Below are 20082 nucleotides of genomic sequence, written 5' to 3' on the forward strand. Positions count from 1 at the left end.
TTGGGTGCGAGTAAAAACCGGACAGCTGCTGATCTATAGTCCTGCTCGCAGGTGTTCCAGAAGGGGGGTGGTGAGAAGCCCTCCCAAAGGGCAGAGCCGTGGGCAGGGCGCCTGGCCACCGTTTCATGTGGAAGAGAAGTGTCGGGAAGCGGGAGTACACAGGCATTCGTGGGCAGTAGTGGGCGGCTCGGTCAGAGGCTGAAGAGAGGAAAGATTAGAAGACTAGGAACAGAGAGGCCTGGGGGAGAGGCCAGGGGACGGCCCTGTGGGAGTGGACACGGAGCGGGAGGATTTCTGTAAAGCGCACTTGTGTTCCCCAGCAAGCATCCGCCTCAGGGGAGGCACTAAGCTGCTGAGCAGACAGAGTGACTCAGCCAGGGGACACCGGCCAGTCTCTGACTGGCCAGCCCTGGGCGGGACAATGGCTCATGAATCAAGTAGTCGTGTGTGTGTGTGGCCTGGGTGGAGGCCACGTCTAGACCTACTCACACAGGCTCCCTGAGCTACTGCCACCGCTGGCTCCTGACTTTCCAGGGACAGAGACCCACTGCTTCTTGAGAAAGCCAACCAGCAACTGGGTAGCAAATGGATGATACTGGCTCCCTTCTACTCTGCAGAGGCCAGCAATTTGTCTCAACTGGCATCCACCCGTGTCCTGGACTTGCGGTGGCCTTTCCTGCCTGCAGAGCCTCGGCCAGCCTCAGTATCCACGGGCTTCCAGAGGGTGTGATCCACTGACACAGAACACTGAATGACATCACCTTAGACCGAGGGACCCTCTTCATGGTAAAGGAGGTGCGGGAGAGCGTGTGGCCACGGGTCCCGCCAGCCCTCTGAACATTTCACCCCCAGAAGATGCTGGCCTGGCAGGCACTCACCTGCTGGAGCAGTGAAGCAGCCTCCCGAAGGTGCCACTGCAGTGTTCACTTGGAGACAACAGCTGCTCGGAGGGGCACCGTCCTCTGCACCCTAAGTCAATGACTATTAGATGGTGCTCTGTCCCTGGCAGGTGATCTACATGGGTCCAGGGACACGGAGGGGGAGGGACTCCACTGCCGTCCCCCTAGGGACTCATGTGGCAGTTTTCCTTTCTGTTCCACAACTCGGAGTCTGTGGGTCAAGGGTTCCCTGTTTCCAGGGGGTGGGGGAGGTGGCTGTCACACCAGCAGACAAAGTGGGAGTTCCATCAAGTTGCAAGCTCACAAACACCTACTCCATGCCAGCAGCTTCATGTAAATTGGGTCACTGAATCCTCACCACTCTGTAAAGTGGGTCTTTTTTCAGTGAAGACACTGAGGCTCAGAGAGGCGAAGTGACTTGCCCTAAGTCACACAGCCAAGAAGAGGCAATGCTGAGGTCAGAACCCTGGTGTGCCAGAACCCAAGAAAGACCACATCCCAGGATTCTGCAGCCATGGGGACACGTGGGGATGGGCGGTGTGAGGGGCCACCCACATGAGGACAGGAGCAGGGACCTGGCAGGGGAGGCAGCGCCACAGGCAGGAAGCCCTCCGTCGGGAGCTGTCGTGGAAAAAGCCAGTCACCTCTGGTTGACTTGGGGGTGAAAGATCAGACTTTTTTGCTCAGTTCATTTACTTCCCACTGTCTTCCTGTTGGCTGAGGCTTGTGTCCTGAGGGGGCTTCCTGGCCGGGGCTCGCCTCCTGGTGGGGGCCCTGTGGACTCCAGAGGGGCTGCTTGTTGGAGAGAAGCCAGGCTGGTTTCAGCGTTTCTGCTGATGACCCCCAGTGTGGGTGGCCGAGGGCTGAGCCCTGGACTCCTGTGGCCCGGCCCTGGGCTCTTCTCCTCTCCCCGCTGCTCTCCTACTTCCCTCATCCTCTCTGGGGCCGAGGGGCCACACTCGCACCCTCTACTCCATCCCCTCCTGGAGTTTCAGACCCTGCCGTGCCCCTGGGCACTGGTGGTCATCTTGTTGGTCTTTTTGACTTAAACGGAAGTCCCAGAATTTCCTCTCGATGCTTCCTAAGCTCCCAAGCTCTGGTCTGGTGCCTGAGACACCCCTGCCAGGGCCCAAGGGGCACCTGGACACTCGCCTCTCTCTCAGCCTCACCTCTGCTCCCTCACCAAGCCTGCCCACCTGGCTCTGCATGGCCCCACCCTCACCCTGGCCCCTGGCTCCTGGCTCCAGGCTCCTGGCTCTCAGGGTGATTGATGCAGGGCCTGTCCGTGTCTCCCTGCCCCCACTCTGCCCTTCCAATCCCATTGTCCTGGGGATTTATCTGGGGATAAATCCCAGACTCCGCCGGGCCGGGCAGAACTGCTGGTGCTCCCCCATCCCCATCACACACTGTGCCCCGCCCTCCACTCGAGGCCGCACTGGCCACCCTTCCTTTGCTCCCATGGGCCCTTCCTGCTGCAGGCCTGTGCACGTGCTGTGCCCCTTGTCTAGGATAACCCCCTTCTCCTCAGGAGCGCCGACTCCTCCTCTCCATCTCCATCTCCATCTCCCCTCAGGGCCTCGGTGCTCCCTCTGGGCCTTGCCCTCTTCCTGCCCTCCTTCCCTCTCACTGCACAGGCCTGTGGCCACATGGCTCGACAAATGAGCTAAGCTGTTAGTTAAGAAAAGGCATGCTAGCTGAACACCTACTATGTGCTGTGCCTTGTGTGCTCCAGGCTCTTCCCACCCATCATCTCATTCGAACCAGACAACAGCTCTGGAAGGGTGGCCTTTCCAACCTCATTCTGTGGACGAGACACCCAAGGCCAAGGGGGGTTAAGTGGACTGCCGGAGGTGACACAGCTGACACCCAGGCCCCTCTGGGGTTCTGAGGCCTCAGTGCTGACGTCACTCCTGTGAAGCCAGATGCCAGCATATGAGTCATCAACGCCCCATCGGACTTGAACTCTGGACATTCTGACACCCAGACACGCGGACCATGGCCACCTGTTTGGGAGTGAAGACTGGGTGCAGAACACCGCCTGCAAGCCTCGTCCCCTGTGTGGGGTCAGTAATGAAACAAAGCCAGCGTCACAGAGCTGGGGAGACTGAGGCGCAGGTGCGGCTGGAGACAGCACCCCCAGGAGAGTGGGCCGGCATGGGGGTGCCGTTTCCATTTCCCTTGATGCAGCTCCTGTCCTGGTGCGACGGGTCAGATACTCTCGGGCCACCGTCCCCTCTGTCGGGGCCCCGACCCCAGCAGGCGGCAATGGCCAAGCGCACGGGAACCGTGGGACAGGACTGACAGCCCCCAGGCTGCCACACCCATCCCGCAGCCCCTTCTGACCCTTCACCTGCCTATTAGAAAGTGGGCCTTTCTTCCCATTTCAGAGCCCAGGACACTGAGGTTCAGTGAGGGTGAGAAGGACCCAGCCTGAGAGTGTTTGCTTCTGGTCCCAAGGCTGCTTCAGGCACTGGGGTGGCTCACAGGAGGTAGATTTTTAATAATAATAATAATAATAATAGTCACGGTAATAAAACACAAAATATAGCAACTCGGTAAGAACAACCGTCACCCACAAAGCTGTTTGCTGCCCACGCGGCCCTGTGCTCTCCGCACCTCCCAGTGGTCGCCTTTGGACCCTGACCGCACCCACAGCCGCGCTGGGCACCCGTTCCCCCTGCCCAGGCCGGAGCTGAGTGCGGCCCGGTGCCCCCCGACCATCTCCCCTACCATCCTGCACTTCCCCTTTGTCCTTCCTCTTTCCCTTTGTATTTTTAGAAATCACTCTGCTCGCAGCCCTGCTTCCAGGGCAGCTGGCCTGGCTTCCCCTTTTCCAGGGCAGGAGGAGGGTGCCCTCCTGAGGCCCCCAGGCCACAGGCTCTTTGGAGTCTGGTGGGACGGAGGGGTGTCTGGGGGAGCTGGTCCCCGCCCTGGCCTGCGCTGCGGGTGCATCGTGTGGCTTCCTACCCACTGCTGAGCCGCCTCTGTGCTATTTTTAAGAGCGCTCATACTTCCTGCACCGGTCCGCTACTGTCATTGGTCCCGTAAGCACTCTGTTGCCTGGTCCTCTCACCTTCCTGGCAGGCCCTGGGGGAGGGGGCTGGCCTGTTCCTGGGTGTCGCACACCCATGGCTAGAGGAGGGGACGCAGGCCTGGGGAGACCTTTGCCACTGTCCTGTCCATTGCACAGGTGGGGAAAATGAGGCCCATTGTGACCACCGGAAGGTTGGTGCAGAGCTGGGAACTGAGCCAAGTGTGGCTGACTGCAAATGCTTGTTCATCATTTAGGTCAGGTCGGGATGATGGCGCCCACCTCTAGGTGACAAACCTGATCTCAAAGAGGGATAGTTCCCCGGCTGTGGAGGTGCTTTGATTAAGACCCAGTCTGGGTAACAGAGGAATGATCTTCCCTTTCTCCTGCTTCCTTCAGGAAGTCTTCCCAGATTTCCCCTGCTCTTGTGGAAAGAGTGGCTTCCTCCTGTGCTCCAGGTCTGTGTCCATTTGCACACCTGTCCCAGGTCGTGGCCCTGCAGATATGCCTGCTCTCCGCCACACTGCAGGCCAGCGGCACCCCGGGGCTGGGCCTGTGCCTGGGCCACCACTGTCCTCAGCACTGCACTGCCCCAGGCCCTGTGCCAGGCGGCTCTTTACTGAACAAACGAGTGAATACAAGAACCGATCCATGGAGACCTCAAACCTTCCAACAGACGGCCTTTGTTGACTGCATGGAATCCTTGTTTCCAGCCCAAAGCAAAGCAGTGAGCCCCTTCTGGCCTCCGCTGGTGCCACTCCCTCTTGCAGCCCAAAGTAACCTGGGCTTGCTCTCCTCTCGGGCTTGTCCTCTGGTCTGCCATTGACTGGCTGCCTGATTTTGGGCGAGTCAGTACTCTCCTCCTGTTTATCATGCTGAGCCTCAGTTTCCCCTTTCATACCATGGGGACAACATCCCTGTTCCTCAGGACCCTCATAGGTGGAGACCACAAAGGTGGAGAGACAGGCATGTGGGGGGATTGCTTTGTGGTCTCATCTGCCCGTTGTATCTGCCGCACGACCCTGAGCCTTGCGCTGGCCCCCGCGGGCTCTCTTCTTGCCTGAGAGGTGCTCCCTGAGCCTGTGCCTTCTGCGAGCCCCGCCCCAAAGCCCACAGGAGAAGCCAGGGGCTCAGGGAGGGAGCACCGGGCAGGGAGTCCAGAGGTGGGGGTGGTTCGCCTCCGCAGGACAGCTTCCCGCTCTGGGCCTCCTTCCTTCCATCTGAAACTGGGGGTGCTGATATGGGTCTGGGTACGCTCACCGTGGGGGCGGGGCTCCCCGGAGGCAGGCTCCGGCTGCTCTGGGTTGGGTTTCACCTGAAGGAAGCCATCTGTCGCTGACAGATTGGTGCTGTCTGGACCTGGGGGACCTGGGCTCCCCGCAGCCCTTGTCTTCGGGGCTTCCAGACAATGCCAGAACGTTCCGAGAGGCAGGGCCTGGGGACCTGGCCCTTTGTCTCGCCATCTCAGAGAGACGAAGTGCCATGGGTGCCATGGGTTCTCCCCCTCCCAGCCGCACAGCCTTCCTCCTTCCTTCCCTCCGGACACGCGGCCTGCTTCCTGGGGAGGGTCTCGGCCATGGTCCCCTGCTGCTTCGGCCTGGTCCCTCCACGGGACCCAGGCTCTTTCCTCTGCTTTCTGCTTCCTTGTAGGCCACCCTCACGCCCCAAAGGCCACACAGGGGCTTCAGGGACTTTGCATCACCCAGACAGGCGTCAGTGTGACCAACATTGTCACCTTCAACACCAGCAGCCTTTCTTGGCGCCACCTTTGCACCGCCTGCTCTGCCCTCCTGGAATGTTCTTCTCCCAGAAACCCATGAGGATGACTCCCTCCCCTCATTCCGATCTCTGCTCTATCTTTTTTTTAATCCTCACCTGGGGAAATGTTCATTGATTTTAAAGAGACAGGAGGGTGGAGAGAGAGGGACAGACAGAATCATGGATGTGAGAGAGACGCACTGATGGGTTGCCTCCCCTATGCTCCCGACCAGGGATTGAACCTGCAACCTCGGTATAGGCCCCAACCAGGAATGCAGCCCACAACCTCTTGGTGCACGGGACAATGCTCCAGCCAACTGAGCCACCCGGCCGGGCAGGCATCTGCTCTTGAGGCCTTCTCCACGGCCCTCTCCCATTCTCCTCTTACTCTCCTGTTGTCATTCTGCTTGTCACCATCTGACATGGGACATTAGTGTGTTTACTGTCTGTCTGTCCCCTGAAAGCAGGGACAGTGCCTGCTGGACTCATTGCACCCCCAGCCCCCGGGGCACAGCCTGGCAGGCGGCCTGAGCCCATGACCACGTTGCATGCTTCTGCGTTTCCCACCTATGTTACAACCATTTACACACCGAGTCCTCCAGGGTCCCAGGAGATAGGTACTGTTATCCCCGTTCTACAGAAGAGGAAACTGAGGCCAGAGAGGTTGGCCCCAGGGGCTTACCTGGGTGGCACAAGTTCATCCCGAAGCCTCCAGGGAAGAGTGGTCAGTGCTCCTGTGAACTGCTGACCCAGCTGCCACCCGAGCTGGCCGGGCAGAGATGTGTCACCTCGGCTATAACAGGCCCCTTCCCGTTCGCCCCGCCCCGCCCCTTGTGAGGAGGAAGTCCTGTGCTGCTGGGGTCTGCGTGTATGCTCTTGACGTAGTAGCACTTCCTAAAAAAAACAAAACAAACAGCAACCCCCCGTAACAACAACAAAACAGCGGAGTGGCAGGCTCTCTTTAGGTTTTGGGTGTGAGCAAGGGAGGGATGGAAGCTGGAGAGAGAGAGAGAAGGAGGGGTGGAGATGTAAAGAGAAAGTGAGACACACACACACACACACACACACACACACACACACACACACACAGAAGAAGACTTTGAAAGACGGAGTCTTCTCCAGGAAACCATGGGCATTCACTCAGCAACCTCCTCATGTATAAAATGAGGGGTCACTCAACTTGGTGTCTAAGCTGAGCCCCAGATTCCACCTTGAGAAAAGAAAAATGGGATTCAGTGCTAGGGAGGGCTTTGCTTTCCCTCAGTGAAATGCCTGGTTTTTTTCCTCGCTCGTGACCAGTTGGGCAATATGTTCAGTTTCCCTTTTCCCCTAGGCTGCTAGGAAACTCACAGTGAAATCTAAAGCTCCTGGACAGCTGTTCTGTTGTAGCATATGGACTTCGAGGTTGAACCCAGCCGTGGGACCTCCAGGGCTGCCACTCGGCCCCGTGTAAGCCAAGGCAAGCCATTTACCTGCAGTGAGCCTCAGGTTGCTTATCTCTAAAAGGGTCTTAAAGAAGACGGGGGGGGCGGGGGGAAATAATGTGTCAGGTGCTGGGACTCAGGGGTACTCAGTAAACACTGTCTTCTTCCCCCTTTTGATTTTGCTTTTCTTCTCTGGTTAAAATTCACAATTTTATTGCTTGTTCCTTCTCTGGCAGGTTGCAGGAAAAACAATATGGTATAAAGAAATATCTATAAAATAAATGTCCTTTCCTTATAGCTTTGTGGCACATATTGGTTTATTCATCTGTTTCCCCATCCGTCCGTGTCTGGCAAATGCCGGGCACGTAAAGAGTGTTCGAGTGTACAAAACAAAACGAAGCAAAAGAACGAGACAATAATGGTGGGGGCTGATGAAAGGTTAGCTGCAATCTCTACCCCTCCCTGTCCCCACACCCCTTTACCCTGCCATTCCTCGCATCCAGATGTGGGGGCTGGTTCCTCTCCCCTTGAACCTAGACTGGGCAGTGTCTTCCCTGGACCCAAATGTGATGCGACAGGGCTTTTGAGACCAGGTCTTAAGAAGTTTGGTAGCTCCCACCCTTGCTCTTGGACCCCTGCCCAGTTGCCATGGGAACCAGCCTGGGCTAGCCCTGCTGGAGGATGAGAGACTGCACACAGTGGGGGGGGGGGGAGGCCTGGGTGTCCTCCGTGCCACCTGGTTACCGCCTCGCGAGGGAGCTCGGGCGATGCTAGAAGAGCCTCGACTCAGCCCAACCGAGGTCACCGCCCCGTGGAACGGTGAGAAATAACAACGTTGGTTGTTTTAAGCCACCAACTTTTGGGGTGGTTTATTGTGCAGCGAAAGCTCGCTGAGGCAGATGAAATTCAGTGCTTTCATTTCATTGGAGAGGAAACCGAGGCTCCTTTCTGGGACACGCTCGGCCGAGCTGGGTCTCGAGCGAGTGGCCAGCTCAGGACTAGAAGCCCGTCTAGTGCTCCGAGGGCCCCTCGCACCGGCCCACTCCCCGGGCTCTTACATAACTCAAGGTTATTTTCTAGGAAACGTTGAAATGATCTCCATGGCAAACTACATTTTTCTCAACAAATCTGGACTTGAGGCACAAAAAAACATTTCCCAGGTCCCTTCAAAAAGAAACGGGATAGAAGGCGTCCCTTCTGTGCGGGAAGGCGTTAGCAGAAGGGTCCGAGCCTGCTCTTCTTCCCCGGGCTGGCCTCTGGGAACCTGGGTGTGTGTGTGGCGGGGCCCCTGGGGGGGGGCGGTGTTCCTGCCACCCCCCCAATCAGAAGGCCCACTGTGTCTACACTGCCTGCCCAAACAATGTGGTTTATATTGAGCACCTGCTTTCCTTCTGGGAGTCGGGGGTTTGGGGCCGTGCTAGGCTTGTGTGGCCGGCCCCTGGGAGAAACGTGGCCACCGAGTCCCTGCCGAGCTCCCTGGCTGGTCCCTGATGCGTCTCCACAGCTTGTTGCTGGGGGGATGAGGTGCCTTCTGTGGGACTCTGCTGGGAGGGGACCCAGCTCAGGCCTGGTTCCCTCGGCCTTCACCTCAGGCTTTGCTGTTGTTGTTTTTGGTGCTTTTTTTTTTATTTTGCTCTGTGTCCTTCCGCTGTGATTGGTCATGGCTCCAGGTAGGGCTGTGCTGAGTCATGCGCCTTCCCCTGAACCTTGGGGTGGCACTGGGGACCCCTGACACATGCCCTGACACTGTACCCAGCCCAGGACCACGGGGTAGACCTCCCTTTGTCTGAAGGGCTGGCTGAACGGTTCAGTTATTATTACTGTTTTATTTTCTAAGACTCGCCCCAAATACCGCCTCCTCCGTAAAGCCTTCTGTGATTACGCCTCCCCTGCCCCAGCCCCTCCAGCCCTGTCATGTGTAGGGGCTTGTGTGCAGGTGGCCTGGGAGGGCGGGACACTCTCATGGTGGGTGGCAAAGGGCTTGGTAGAGTCAGTGGCACAGGAGCCACAGAGACCTGGGTTCAAATCCTGGATTTGCCCTCGTGAGTTGTGTGAGTTTTCCCCTCTGAAACTGTGGGTTTTTTTGTTTGTTTTGTCAGCTACAAAATGGGAACAGATAAAATAGGTTTGCTTACATGAAACAGAAAATCCAAATAACGGTTTAAAGAATTTAGAGGTATATTTATCTCTTGAGATAAAGAAGCCTGAGGTAGGTAACGGAGGCCTGATAATCAGGGATCGAGGCTCCTTCTAACTTTCTGCTTTTCTCAAGGTCTCCTCATGGTCCAAAGTGGCTGCCTGGTCTCCAGTCATTGTGCCTGAACTTCAGGTAGGAAGAAGGATGAAGATGGGGAGGGCTCCCTTTAAAGGGATCTCTTGGAGGCTCTTCCTGGCCTGAAGTCAGCCCTTCTTCCCGAAGCAGGGCTCTGCCTTGTCCAGGTTCACTGGATGGAGGCTCATAGCCGGCTGCGGGACAACACACACATTCCTCAGATGCGGGGACTGGGAGGCCCCCAGACAACTGCCATTGCCATTCGCAGAGTTCTCACTACGTGCCAGGCGCTGCGCTAAGTGCGTGTGCACTATCTCACCTCGCCCTTTCCACGGCCGATAAAGTGCATTATAGTCCCTGTTTTAGAGAGGCGGGAACCAAGCTCAGAGAGTTGAAGTCGCTTGCCCAGGGTCACGCAGCCAGGAAGAGGCAAAGCTCAGGTTGAAGGCCTGCGTTGTCTGACTTCACTTCCACACTGAGCTTGGGCAGGCGCCCCTGGAAATGTTCACAAAGCGGTTCATGGCCTGCCCACCCCTGGGGACAGATAGGAAAGGTCCAGCGCTTGAATCAAGTCATAGCAAAACCATAAGAATGACGCTTTCTATTTGTCCCAAAGCTCAGAATTCCTCACCTGGACACAGCTGGCTCAAGGGCAATAGAGCTGGAGGAGCTTGGAGGTGGTCTAATTTAGTGACCTCATTTCACACACAGGGTCATTAGACCCAGAGAGGGAGGGGACTCAGAGTAAGGGGCAGACTCTGTCTCCGAACCCATTTGGGTTCACATAGTTAGAGTACCCGATCCATCCATCCATCCATCCATCCATTCTTCTATCCACTCAGTCGATGATTACTGAAGCCCTACTATGTGCTGTGTGGTGTTCCTGGCACTGGCACAAAAGAGACAAAACCCCAGCTCGCCTAGGGCACGTGGTTGAGCCAGCTGAGCCGAGTAGGGCAGGCAGGCAGTGGGCCAGGCACGTGTCTGGGATGAATAATCTCTGAAGTCCTTCCCCTTCATAATTTTCTCAGATTTCTCATTTTTTCTAATGACTCAGAATTGGAGACAGGCTCTGTCTGCCAGATGGAGCGTCCCCGCGTCTCGGAACCGCTGAGCATTCCTGCATCTGGCCTGTGTCCCGAGGAGCGGGCGGGGCTTCGGAGGCCCAGGAGCTCTTCGGATGCGTCTGGGCCCCCAGACCTGTCACTCCTCCTTTGGGTTTGGCCGCCAGACGCACTGGGAGCCCGCAGCACAGAGGGACAGAAGGGAGTCAGACTCAGTGAGGGCCCATAATTCAGGAAGCCAAAGGCAGGGACGGGGGTCAAGGGCAGTGGAGCACACTTTGGTGTTCAAGGTCAGGTATAGAAATTGCCCCTAATGAGATTACTGCACACATGTGGAAAGGCGTGAGCACCTGGAGGCTCCTTGCAGGGTCACTGGTAATGAAATACTCCTCGGGGGCTGAATGGTTAACACACGTTGCTGCATGCAGACCACGGGCCAGTGTGAGTCAGTACAGAGAATGATGATGATGTGGAATTCAGGCATCTTTTGGTTTTTAGTAAACATAACTGAGTCTGGATTAAACTGGAATTTACTGGCTCAGTTCGTGGAGAGGCAGGGATGGCGTTGGCCTTGGGATATGAACACCAGAGGCTCAAATATCTTTGCGTTCTCTCTCTCCCTCCCTCCCTCTCTTCCCCACCTCCCTCCCCCATTCTCTTAGTCTGTCTTAGTTGTTTCTTTCTCTGGTTTTAGATGGGTTTTCCCCATAGGGCAGTCGGCCTGGCCATGGACAGCTCCAGGCTCACATCGAATCACCTTTGACTTCAGAAAGAGGGCCTATCAAAAATAAATTCTCAGGGAAAGACATTGATTGGCTAGGCCTGGTTCATGTACCCATCTCTGGGCCAATCACTGCAGCAGTGCGGAAGGAAAACCATGATTGGTCAGGCCTAGGTCACATGCCCAGTCAGAAGGGAAGCAAGGGGATGGACCCTGCCCCCAGCACCCCCAGGAGATGGGCAGTTCCTCAAAGGAGGGAAAACTGGGCAGATAAAAACAACAGATGCTATTCTGAGAGAAGCTTTTGTCTTTTGTTTTCTTATACAGGTGACCCTAGAAAATTACTGTCAACATGTAGTGGAGTGTATGCGTCTACAACAGTGGGGGCAGAGGCCGACTGTGGAGCCAGAGTGCCTGGGTTCAGATCCCAACATCACCATTTTCTCACCCTGTTCTCAGTCTATTGACCTAACCTCCCCGAGCCTCAGTTTCCTCATCTGTAAAACAAAAATAATCATAGTGCCCACCTTATATCATTACATCAGTACTAAATCAGTTGACCCATGCCAAGCATGTTTGAATGGGGGTAGGCATAGAACAGGTTTTTGATAAATGTTAACTATTGCAGATGCCTACCTACAGCAGGAGTTGTTAACCTGAATTCTTGTGGGGGTCAGGCAGATGAGTAAATGAGGGAAGTAGGCCTACTTGGGGATAATAGGGAGTGGTGGGGACTGTGGCAAAATAAAGTGGCCTGTCCCATATGAAGTGGGCAGCTGGTCATCAGTTCTATCTGACTGTTGCCACAAAGATATGGGAGCTCTGTTTTCCAAGAATAGATAAGTTTATAAATTTTCATGTGATATTAATAATCACTTAGTTTTTTAAAAAAATTGCAAAATGCTGAGCTGGAGAACAAGATAAAAGCCAACAAAATGAGTGGATCTGGCTCCTGGGTCACCCATCTAATGTCTCCGATGTAAACACAGGATGGGAGGACGGTCACCGAAATGTCAACAGACATGGTGGCGGGATTTAAGGTGACTCGAACTTTCTTTGTATTTTCTATGTATTCGAACGTCTTATTCGACATCCACAACAGCAGAGGCACAGGAGCTGCAAAAAATCAGGGGGAGGGCACGTGGAGGCATTGGTAGAGAGGAGAACAGCCAGATGGCTGTGCTCGGGACAGCGCCAGAAGTCAGTGTCACCCTGCCAATGGACACTGGCCTTGACCCTGAGCAGGGGCTGAGCAGGGTGGGGCCAAAGCTGTGCTCTCAACCAAGGTGGCTCATGCAGGTAAACTCCTCTTTCACCTGAGGCACGCTGGAGTTGGGCTAAAATCCCAGCTCTACCTGTATGGCCTGGGGCACGTGACTTTACACTGTGAGTCTCCCCTTACCTGCAAAAGGGAGACAAGAATGCCTTCCTCTTTCCTCTGTGGATGAGGAACACAAGCAAGCAGGTGAATACCATAGCCCATCATGCAGATTGCAGGTGCGCTCCTTAGCCCAGACACCCGGGAGCCTGGCGCTTCTGTGCTGGAAATGTGCGTGGTCTCTGGGTGCGGGCCTTGCATGGCGGACTTTCGAGCAGAGGCAGGGTGTCAGGTGAGAGCCATCACTTCACTCTGTGTAGGCGGCCAGGAGTTCCTGAGTGCAAACTTTGTCCTGAGCAGGGTCCTGGGGACAGAACACTGAACAGCCACCCACAGCACTCAGCGATAAGCCCGGGTGGGAGGGGTTCTCGGTGCATTCAGCGAGGGCTTCACAGAGTGGACGGCCTGTGTGGGGTCTGGGATATTTGTACTGGGAAGGAAAAAATCTTATGGAAGTTCCAGCAGGAGTTTGTGCTTTGCAGAGGGGAAGGGGAGGGTGTTCCATGTTCGAGAAACAGCACGAGCAAAGACTCAGGGGTTGAGATGTCTCGAGCAGTACTCTAACGGCAAGAGTGTCTGTGCTCCAGTCTTTCTGATCAACCAGCCTCTAGCCCTCATCATGGGCTAGAGGCACCGGGCCACCTATATACGGCCACGAGCCCTACAGGCAACAGTGGCACCAAGGAACAACAGTGAGCCAACACAGGGGACTATTCTATTCACTCAGTTTTTATTAATGCAGGTTCAATCCAAATCTATCACAACCCAATGCAATAGTAATCACTCAGAGACCTCAGCACTAACAACATCACACGAGGGAATTGGGGGAAAACGAACCTGAGTCCAAAGAGTCCAGAGCAGGTCTGGGTCCGGGAGGCAGCCAGGCTGCATCTTGCAGGGCAGAGTCCAAAAGAGCAGGGTCGATCGGAGCAGCGGAGCGGCCCTCGGTTGTCTCAGCTCCCCTGGGCCCCCTCCACTGTCTGTTGGAAGGCTTTTGCTATCATACTCTTGCGTGATGCAATATTGCATCAGCCTTTGATTAGTATCAATACATGTTGTTTTGTGCCCCCTCGATAAGCACATGTTGATTGTTGCTCAGTAGCGCGTCCTCTGAGAGGGTGGCGTTACCCTTCAGATAAGCACAGGTTGTCTGCCACGCTGTACTGCGCATGCTCCAGGGGTTGCACCATCCCTCTAGGTCATCGCTCTACTGCACATGCTCTAAACGTGGCTTCTTAGTTGACAGGACCGACGCCATCTTAGTTCAGGCCTGCTCTCCACAAGGTGGAATGAGGGTGGGACTTGGGGCAAATGCAGGCCTGGGTCTAGTTCTGTCTAGGGTCTCCCCCTCCTTTCCCCCTCCTCCTCTTCCTGAGCCTCCCCCTCCACTCAGCTGCTCCCTGACTCCCACTTCCCTTTTCTAACCCAGTAGTTTCTGCTGGGGACAGAAACACACACTTGCCCATCCAGTGCATGTGTGCATATCACGTGCAGAACGGAGGCGGCCCCAGGCTTTGCCCCTCTCCTGAGCTCACTGGAGCAGGGGCCTGGAGGAGCCAGGCAGCTGGGGCATGGGGTGCAACAGGGCTGAGGTCTGAGACAAGCCAGAGGACACGTCCTGCTGTGTCACACCTCCCTCATGGTCACCAGGTGTCTGTGCAGTTCCAGGGGTCTCGTACTTACTTGACCCATGAGGGCCCGTGAGGGCTCAGTGCACCTCATTCGTCCAAGGTCCTTGCTCACGCCTGCATGCAAAGGATCCTGGGAAACTGCGCACCCAGCATTTGCATTGTCTGGGTGGGAGGCAGGCTCCTCCAGCCAGGAAGGTGGGATGGAGGGGAAGCTGGCAGGAACCAAGGCGCAGTCTGTGGGGCCCTGAAGGGAGATGCCACCACAGGGACCAACCGGGGGCAGCCCAGGTTTGAGGAAACCCAGGTGTGGTCAGAGACCCCAAGATGAGGCCCCTCCAAAAAATGATCAGCAGTGTCCACTGTGAGGGGGGGAGGTGAAGGTCTCTGAGCATCCAGGATGTTAGCAAAGGGGCTGTTGGGGTGGGAAGTGGTGAGGCTGGGCACCAGGCGGGGGTGGGGGGGAGCTGAGGGAGTGGAGGCAACGAAGAGGAAGAGACACTGAGAACCAGAAGCTGAGCAAAGGAGGAGGTCCGAGGAGGGTGTTTTAATGCAGGGAGCCGCTGGAGTTAAAGCATCGGAGACCCAGGGTGCGTGTGACTGGTGAGGGTCCCCGGCAGGAGAGGAGAAGGGCCTGGGGCGGGGTGCCAGGGAAAAGGCCTGAGGGCAGCTCCTCTCCCCACTTCAGAGAGCAGGACACCCAGGCTGGGGGTGGGGGGCTGCCCCGGGGTGCTCCCAGGTGCTGCCAGCAGGCAGGGACTCCGGCCTGGAGCCTGGCCTTGACTTTTGCATTCACCTGGTGAGGGGTGAGTCATCCTTCTGCGACATCAGCCCCAGTCATCCTGGAGGCCACTCCTCCAGAGTTTTGGCAGTCCTTCAAAGGACTGACATCTGATACTTCGGTATTCGAACTCGTGCTAGGTTCGGGTGCCCATGGATTCTCATTTGTGCAATTACGGAGCCTGAACAAAGTGGCCTTCCCCACGTTCTCTCGGATCCCCTCCCCCTTTCTGTCCTCTTGCTCCCATCTCTTCAGCCCCTGTGTCCGAGCTCATGGGCCAGGTGGCACTCAGGAAGGTGAGGTCACCCAGCTCTTCGTGCTAGTGTTGCCACATCATCTAGGATCGCCCTGACCCCCTGGGCCACGCCGGGGCTCCCTGGGACCCCCTGTTTTGAAAGTCAATTGGTCTGAACCATTTCTGTGAACCAAGAGGACAGGGCTGGGTGTTTGAAAATGTCCCCTGGGTAATTTTATGCAGGTATTGTGGGGCCAACAGAACAGATCACTGTGGCCAAAAAGTGTCCCTCACAGTCCCCAGAGAATGTGGGCGCGGCAGCCTACACAGGCCGAGGGAAGCCCAGGGTCAGCCAGCAGGGACGAGAGCAAGAGGAGAGCTTGGAGCAGAGTCTTTTCTGTGGTTTTCCGGGAAGGGAGAGGCGCGGCCGGGTGTACAGCGGAGCAGGCGTGGGATTGGCTCTTTGGAACCATGGGGGGGGGGGGTCTGGGCTGCAGCGTGTCTCCAGTTGCCTGGTGGGTGGCCCTGGGGTCTTTAGGGCAGAGGGATATTGCCTCCTGGGGTGGGAAGCCAGACAGAGGAGGCAAGTTGAATGTGTGGACTCAGGATTGGTTGGTTTGCGATGAACAGCGTGTTGGCAGGCCCGCCATGGACCACCTCTAGAAAGAAGCTCCCCCTCGGAGGGGCCATTGCTCTCGGAGGGGCCGTTGCTCGCGGGCGGTGAGGCTCCAGGTGCCTGAGCGTCGAGAACACAGAAAACAAGGAAATACAGTTAATACACCGTTAAATATAGTGGGTGGTTGGCGTGGGTCCCCGTGGCATCCCAGGCACCTGGAAGAGACTTGGCACACAGTTGGTGCTCAATGCATGCTTCTTGAAGGAGTGAATGTTACTCTGTCACCCGTGAGGCTCAGGCTGTGTTTCGAGATGGGCTGATGTGTCACAGCTGGGAGCACGGGCCCCATCCCCGGGTCAGCCCGTGAACTCACTGGGCCCCCATGGGCCACCCTGGCTTTGAACCCCAGGGCCTCCACCCATGAGCTGAGGCAGCGCCCTCCGGGCTCAGGTCCTGTCACAGGAGACACTGCCGTGTGCCACCAGCCTGTGGTGATCGGAGAGTGTAGAAGCAAGGAGTCTGGCCCAGAGAGGCCCACTGGTCCCTCGTCGGGCCCTGCACTGCCTGTCGGGTTGTCCAAGTGCCCCAGGGCCTGGTGATCAGGAGGGACTTGCCTTGTTGGCTGCCTTCCTGAAATTTAGGAACGCCGGTCTTAGGCAGGAGGCCCCAACCCTGGCCGTGCACCCGCGTGGCCCAGCGTGACCGTTAGGAGCCCAACCACCAGGCCTCTGACTTCCGAGACCGTTCTCTGGAGGTGGGGCCTGAAGTCATTAGTTTCAATGTGTTCTCGGATGCTGGTGACCTACTTCTCTCTGTGAAAATGTCGCGATACCTTCTGGGCTTCAGAGCTCTGGGATCAGCCTTTAGCAGACTAGTTACTACCAGAAGTAAGGGAACTACGTCTGTGCTCGCTGTTGGAGGCATGAAGTCACTCAGTCCCCCTTACATCAGGAGCACACAGGAGCTCTCTTTTAGGGTGGCTTCAGGAGAGCCTAACTCGCAGGGCACTGACATATTTCCCTTTTTCTAGTAGAGAGAACTGACTAACTGGCCCATTTCCCTTTTCACTCCAGCTGCCAGGAAACTCAGGCAAATTTGGAACTCAACTATTGCAGCCCATACTTAATTTCTTTTCTCCTTGGTCTTGATTTTCCACCTTCATATCTAGCTTTCGGTGTGTGCATGCAATGGTCTGGGAGATGCAAATTCTCAAAATAAAAGGAAGGGTGGAAGGAAGGAGGGAAGGAAGGAAGGTCTCAGGCAAAATATGAGTGCAGTAGTTAGGGGAGACCAGACTGAAAGTTTTGGCCACCAGCCTGCTGTGTGCCCTGGGATACTCACTCTCACTCTCTGATCCCCTCCAACCTCCTGACCTCCAACCTCTCAGTCTCCTCACAGACTCCGCTTCCTCTTCTGTTCTGAAATGGCCATTCAGCACATTCTTCCCAGACCAGGCTGTCAGTGAGCTGGTCCTCCACCTGATCCCAAGCACAGGTGGGTATGACTTGCCCAAAGTCAGCACCAAGGCAGAGGGACAGAGGACTCCTGACTCCTCCCTGCTGGAGTCCCTAGCTGGGCCCCACTGATCTGCAGACCCGGCCACGGGCCTCCGGTGGGGGCTGTACTGGGTGGGGGAGGGCACAGAGAGCCAGGGCTGGAGCTGGGGCAGACGCAGGCTTCCCCACTGCCTCTGCCCTTCCAGCCGTCTGATGGGAGCTGTAGTACACAGCCATGCTGGGCCTTGGTCTCCAACTCTGTGAAAGGGGACAGTTGGTTCATTTATTCCTGACACCTGCTCAGAATGCTCTCTGCCAGGGCCCGGGGCTGTGGAGAGTGGCGCAGGGGCGTGGGGCACCCACTGGGTGCTCGTGCAGGCGGTCAGAGAGGCCCTTCCCCTCACTGCCAGCTGCCGCCCGAAGGGACTCTCCCCTCTGGACCTCGCTTTCCTTTTCTGCAAAAACAGGATCATGAGGGCCCCTCCCAGAGGGGATGAGTGAGGAGGGATTTCCTGACAGAGGCCACTTAAGGCAGCTGGCGCAGAGCTCGGCCACGGCTGTGGCCATGGATCAGGACCCCCCGGGGGTGGAGTTCCAAGTCTCAGTCCTGGCTACACAGGGCAGCCCAGGGGTTCTGGCCCCTTCCCTCACCTCCGTTTCTCTTTCCTGAGACCAAAATCCAGCCCACGGGCTCCCCCATGTGGTGGCCTCAAGGACGCCACTCAGAGAAGCAACCGCTCGGGCTCTGTGTGCACCGGGAACCTCACAGGGTCCTTCACCCAGACACACAGGAGTCGGCCGACGGACTGTAGCGGGGGGCCAGGGCCGGGTGCTGGGAAGAGCGTGGTGGCCCTGTCTTCTCTTTGTCCTCCCTGGAGCATCCCTGACTCTCCACTGCTGGCCTCAGGTTGGGGGTGGAGGGGTAAGGAAGAGGGTTGGGGGCACCGGGTGGGCACAGGTAGGAGGTGCTGGGGTGGTAGGTGGGGCCTGGCCCAGGGCGAGGTGGATGAGGTTAGGCAAGTGCAGGGTAAGATTTAATCTGTACTTAAATGTAAAGAAATAACTTTATTTATTTGCATATGTATTTATTTTAATATTTTTTCAGCATAATTTTTTGCATCAATTTTTATTTATAAAGATATCACATAAAGTATAACTTGTCTTGATTGGTGAAGTTTTAGCTTCCCCTTAGATTCTGGGCTCGAGGCGCAGCCTGTTTTGGGGATTCGGTGGGGAGTCGGGGGACGCCTCTCCTGGCGTCCTCCTGCCTCCGCCCAGTGGGTCCACCCACCCAGCCTCCCTCCATCCATGCTTCTGTCACTCCATCTGTCACCTGTCTATCTGTCCATCTACCCATAGTGTTCAGAACTTGCGTTCTGCTTGTAGGTGGCCCGAATTTGCGTTCCGCTGCCCCTCCTAGGCCCCCTGTGACATACATTCAATACCCACACTTTTCATTTGATACAGTGTGACGGCTACATTTATACATAATACTTAAATATATTGTTTAAAAATATGTATTGATTTCTAATACGTATCTATTGCTCTCTAATGGCCACACATTTCGTGATACACACAGGGGAAATGGAGGCCCAGAGAGTCGAGTGTCCTGACTGGGGTCCCAGGGTCTCAGAATGACAGGGGTGTGACACCCCAGGAGACGGAGCCCAAGGCCAGCCACGTTCACCCTCCCGGGTGGCCGCCTCCCCTCAGGGTGCAGTGAGGTCCAGCCTGGCTGCCTCTTCTGGACACCTGGCCGGGCGAGGCAATGGCCCCTGCGTGTTCAGGCCCCTGTGGCTGGGTTTCTCTCACCTGCAGTGGAGTGGAGTCCATTGATGCACAGAGCCAGGTCCCGGGGAGTATTTAAAATGTACCGAGAAGCGGGGGACCTGGCCCCGGGGCTGGGAGAATGGGCCTGTGGTGGAGGGCGGGGGCGGCTCACTCACCTTCCACCCTCCCTCCCTCTGCTGTGCTTCCTCGAACTTCAGAGTCTGGGAGGTGGCCGTCTTCCTGCCTCTCCTGGTGGGTATGGGGGTGGAGGAGGCAGTGGACTCTGTGCCACAGTGTCCAGTCACCTGTGTCCTAAGGGGTGACAGACAGGAGCAGGGCGGGGAGGGGCAGTAGCTTCTTGAGCACAGGCAGCGGCCTCAGTGGGGCCTCCAGGGGCAGCCGCTGGCTCTTCACTGTCCTGCATGTGGCCTTGGCAGCAGCTCCCCTTGGTCAGTTCTTCGGTGTCCTGGGGACCCTGCCACTCAGAGTGCATGTCCTAGGGTTTGGTGAGCACCCAATCCCCACGTTAAATCCTTTCCTGCTTGAGATTCCCAGAGCAGTTGTCAGTTCCTGGGCTGGAACATGCCTGACGCAGGATGGAGATGTGGCCTTGGGACTCAGGAGTCCAGAAGTCACAGGCGACCTTGGAGGAAGGGGTTTCAGTGGAGCGGTGGTGCGGGGCCTGAGTTATGGAGCCCAGTGGGTGCCCTCTGGGAACAGGGCTGAGGCCTGGAATACGTGGATTTAGCTCCCGAGTGTCCCTGGCTCTCCGGCTGGTCCCCTGCCCTTTTTGGCCCAAGTCTCTGGACCTGCATCTTTGTACGTTCAAGGCTGGCACTGGTTTTGCCACGAAGGAAACCAGACTGCAGCAGGTGAGGGGTGTGGGGGAGGGCAGGATAGGTGGGGGGCCCTGGGCATAGAGCCGAGACCAAGCCGGCCCTGTTTCTTTCTGAGATGGTAGAGACTTGCCGTGGGAAGGAGTTGGTGTGAGAAAGCCGATACCGAGAAA

The 20082-nt window shown here is 56.6% G+C and overlaps 1 protein-coding gene across 1 annotated transcript in view; it reads right to left on the reverse strand.

Moving 5' to 3' along the window:
• The window catches only part of CYTH4 (cytohesin 4), a 29996-nt gene extending 23502 nt beyond the window's left edge, over nt 1-6494 (reverse strand). The window contains exon 1 of the mRNA XM_037160377.2: nt 6371-6494. Within this exon, the coding sequence (XP_037016272.1) occupies nt 6371-6389 (19 nt within the window). The 5' untranslated portion in view covers nt 6390-6494. The remainder of the gene's footprint in view (nt 1-6370) is intronic.
• Nucleotides 6495-20082: the final 13588 nt, after the last annotated feature.

The sequence above is a fragment of the Artibeus jamaicensis genome, unplaced genomic scaffold, assembly GCF_021234435.1.
Source record: "Artibeus jamaicensis isolate MK-2021 breed Jamaican fruit bat unplaced genomic scaffold, CSHL_Jam_final contig_233, whole genome shotgun sequence".
Classification (NCBI taxonomy): Eukaryota; Metazoa; Chordata; class Mammalia; order Chiroptera; family Phyllostomidae; genus Artibeus; species Artibeus jamaicensis.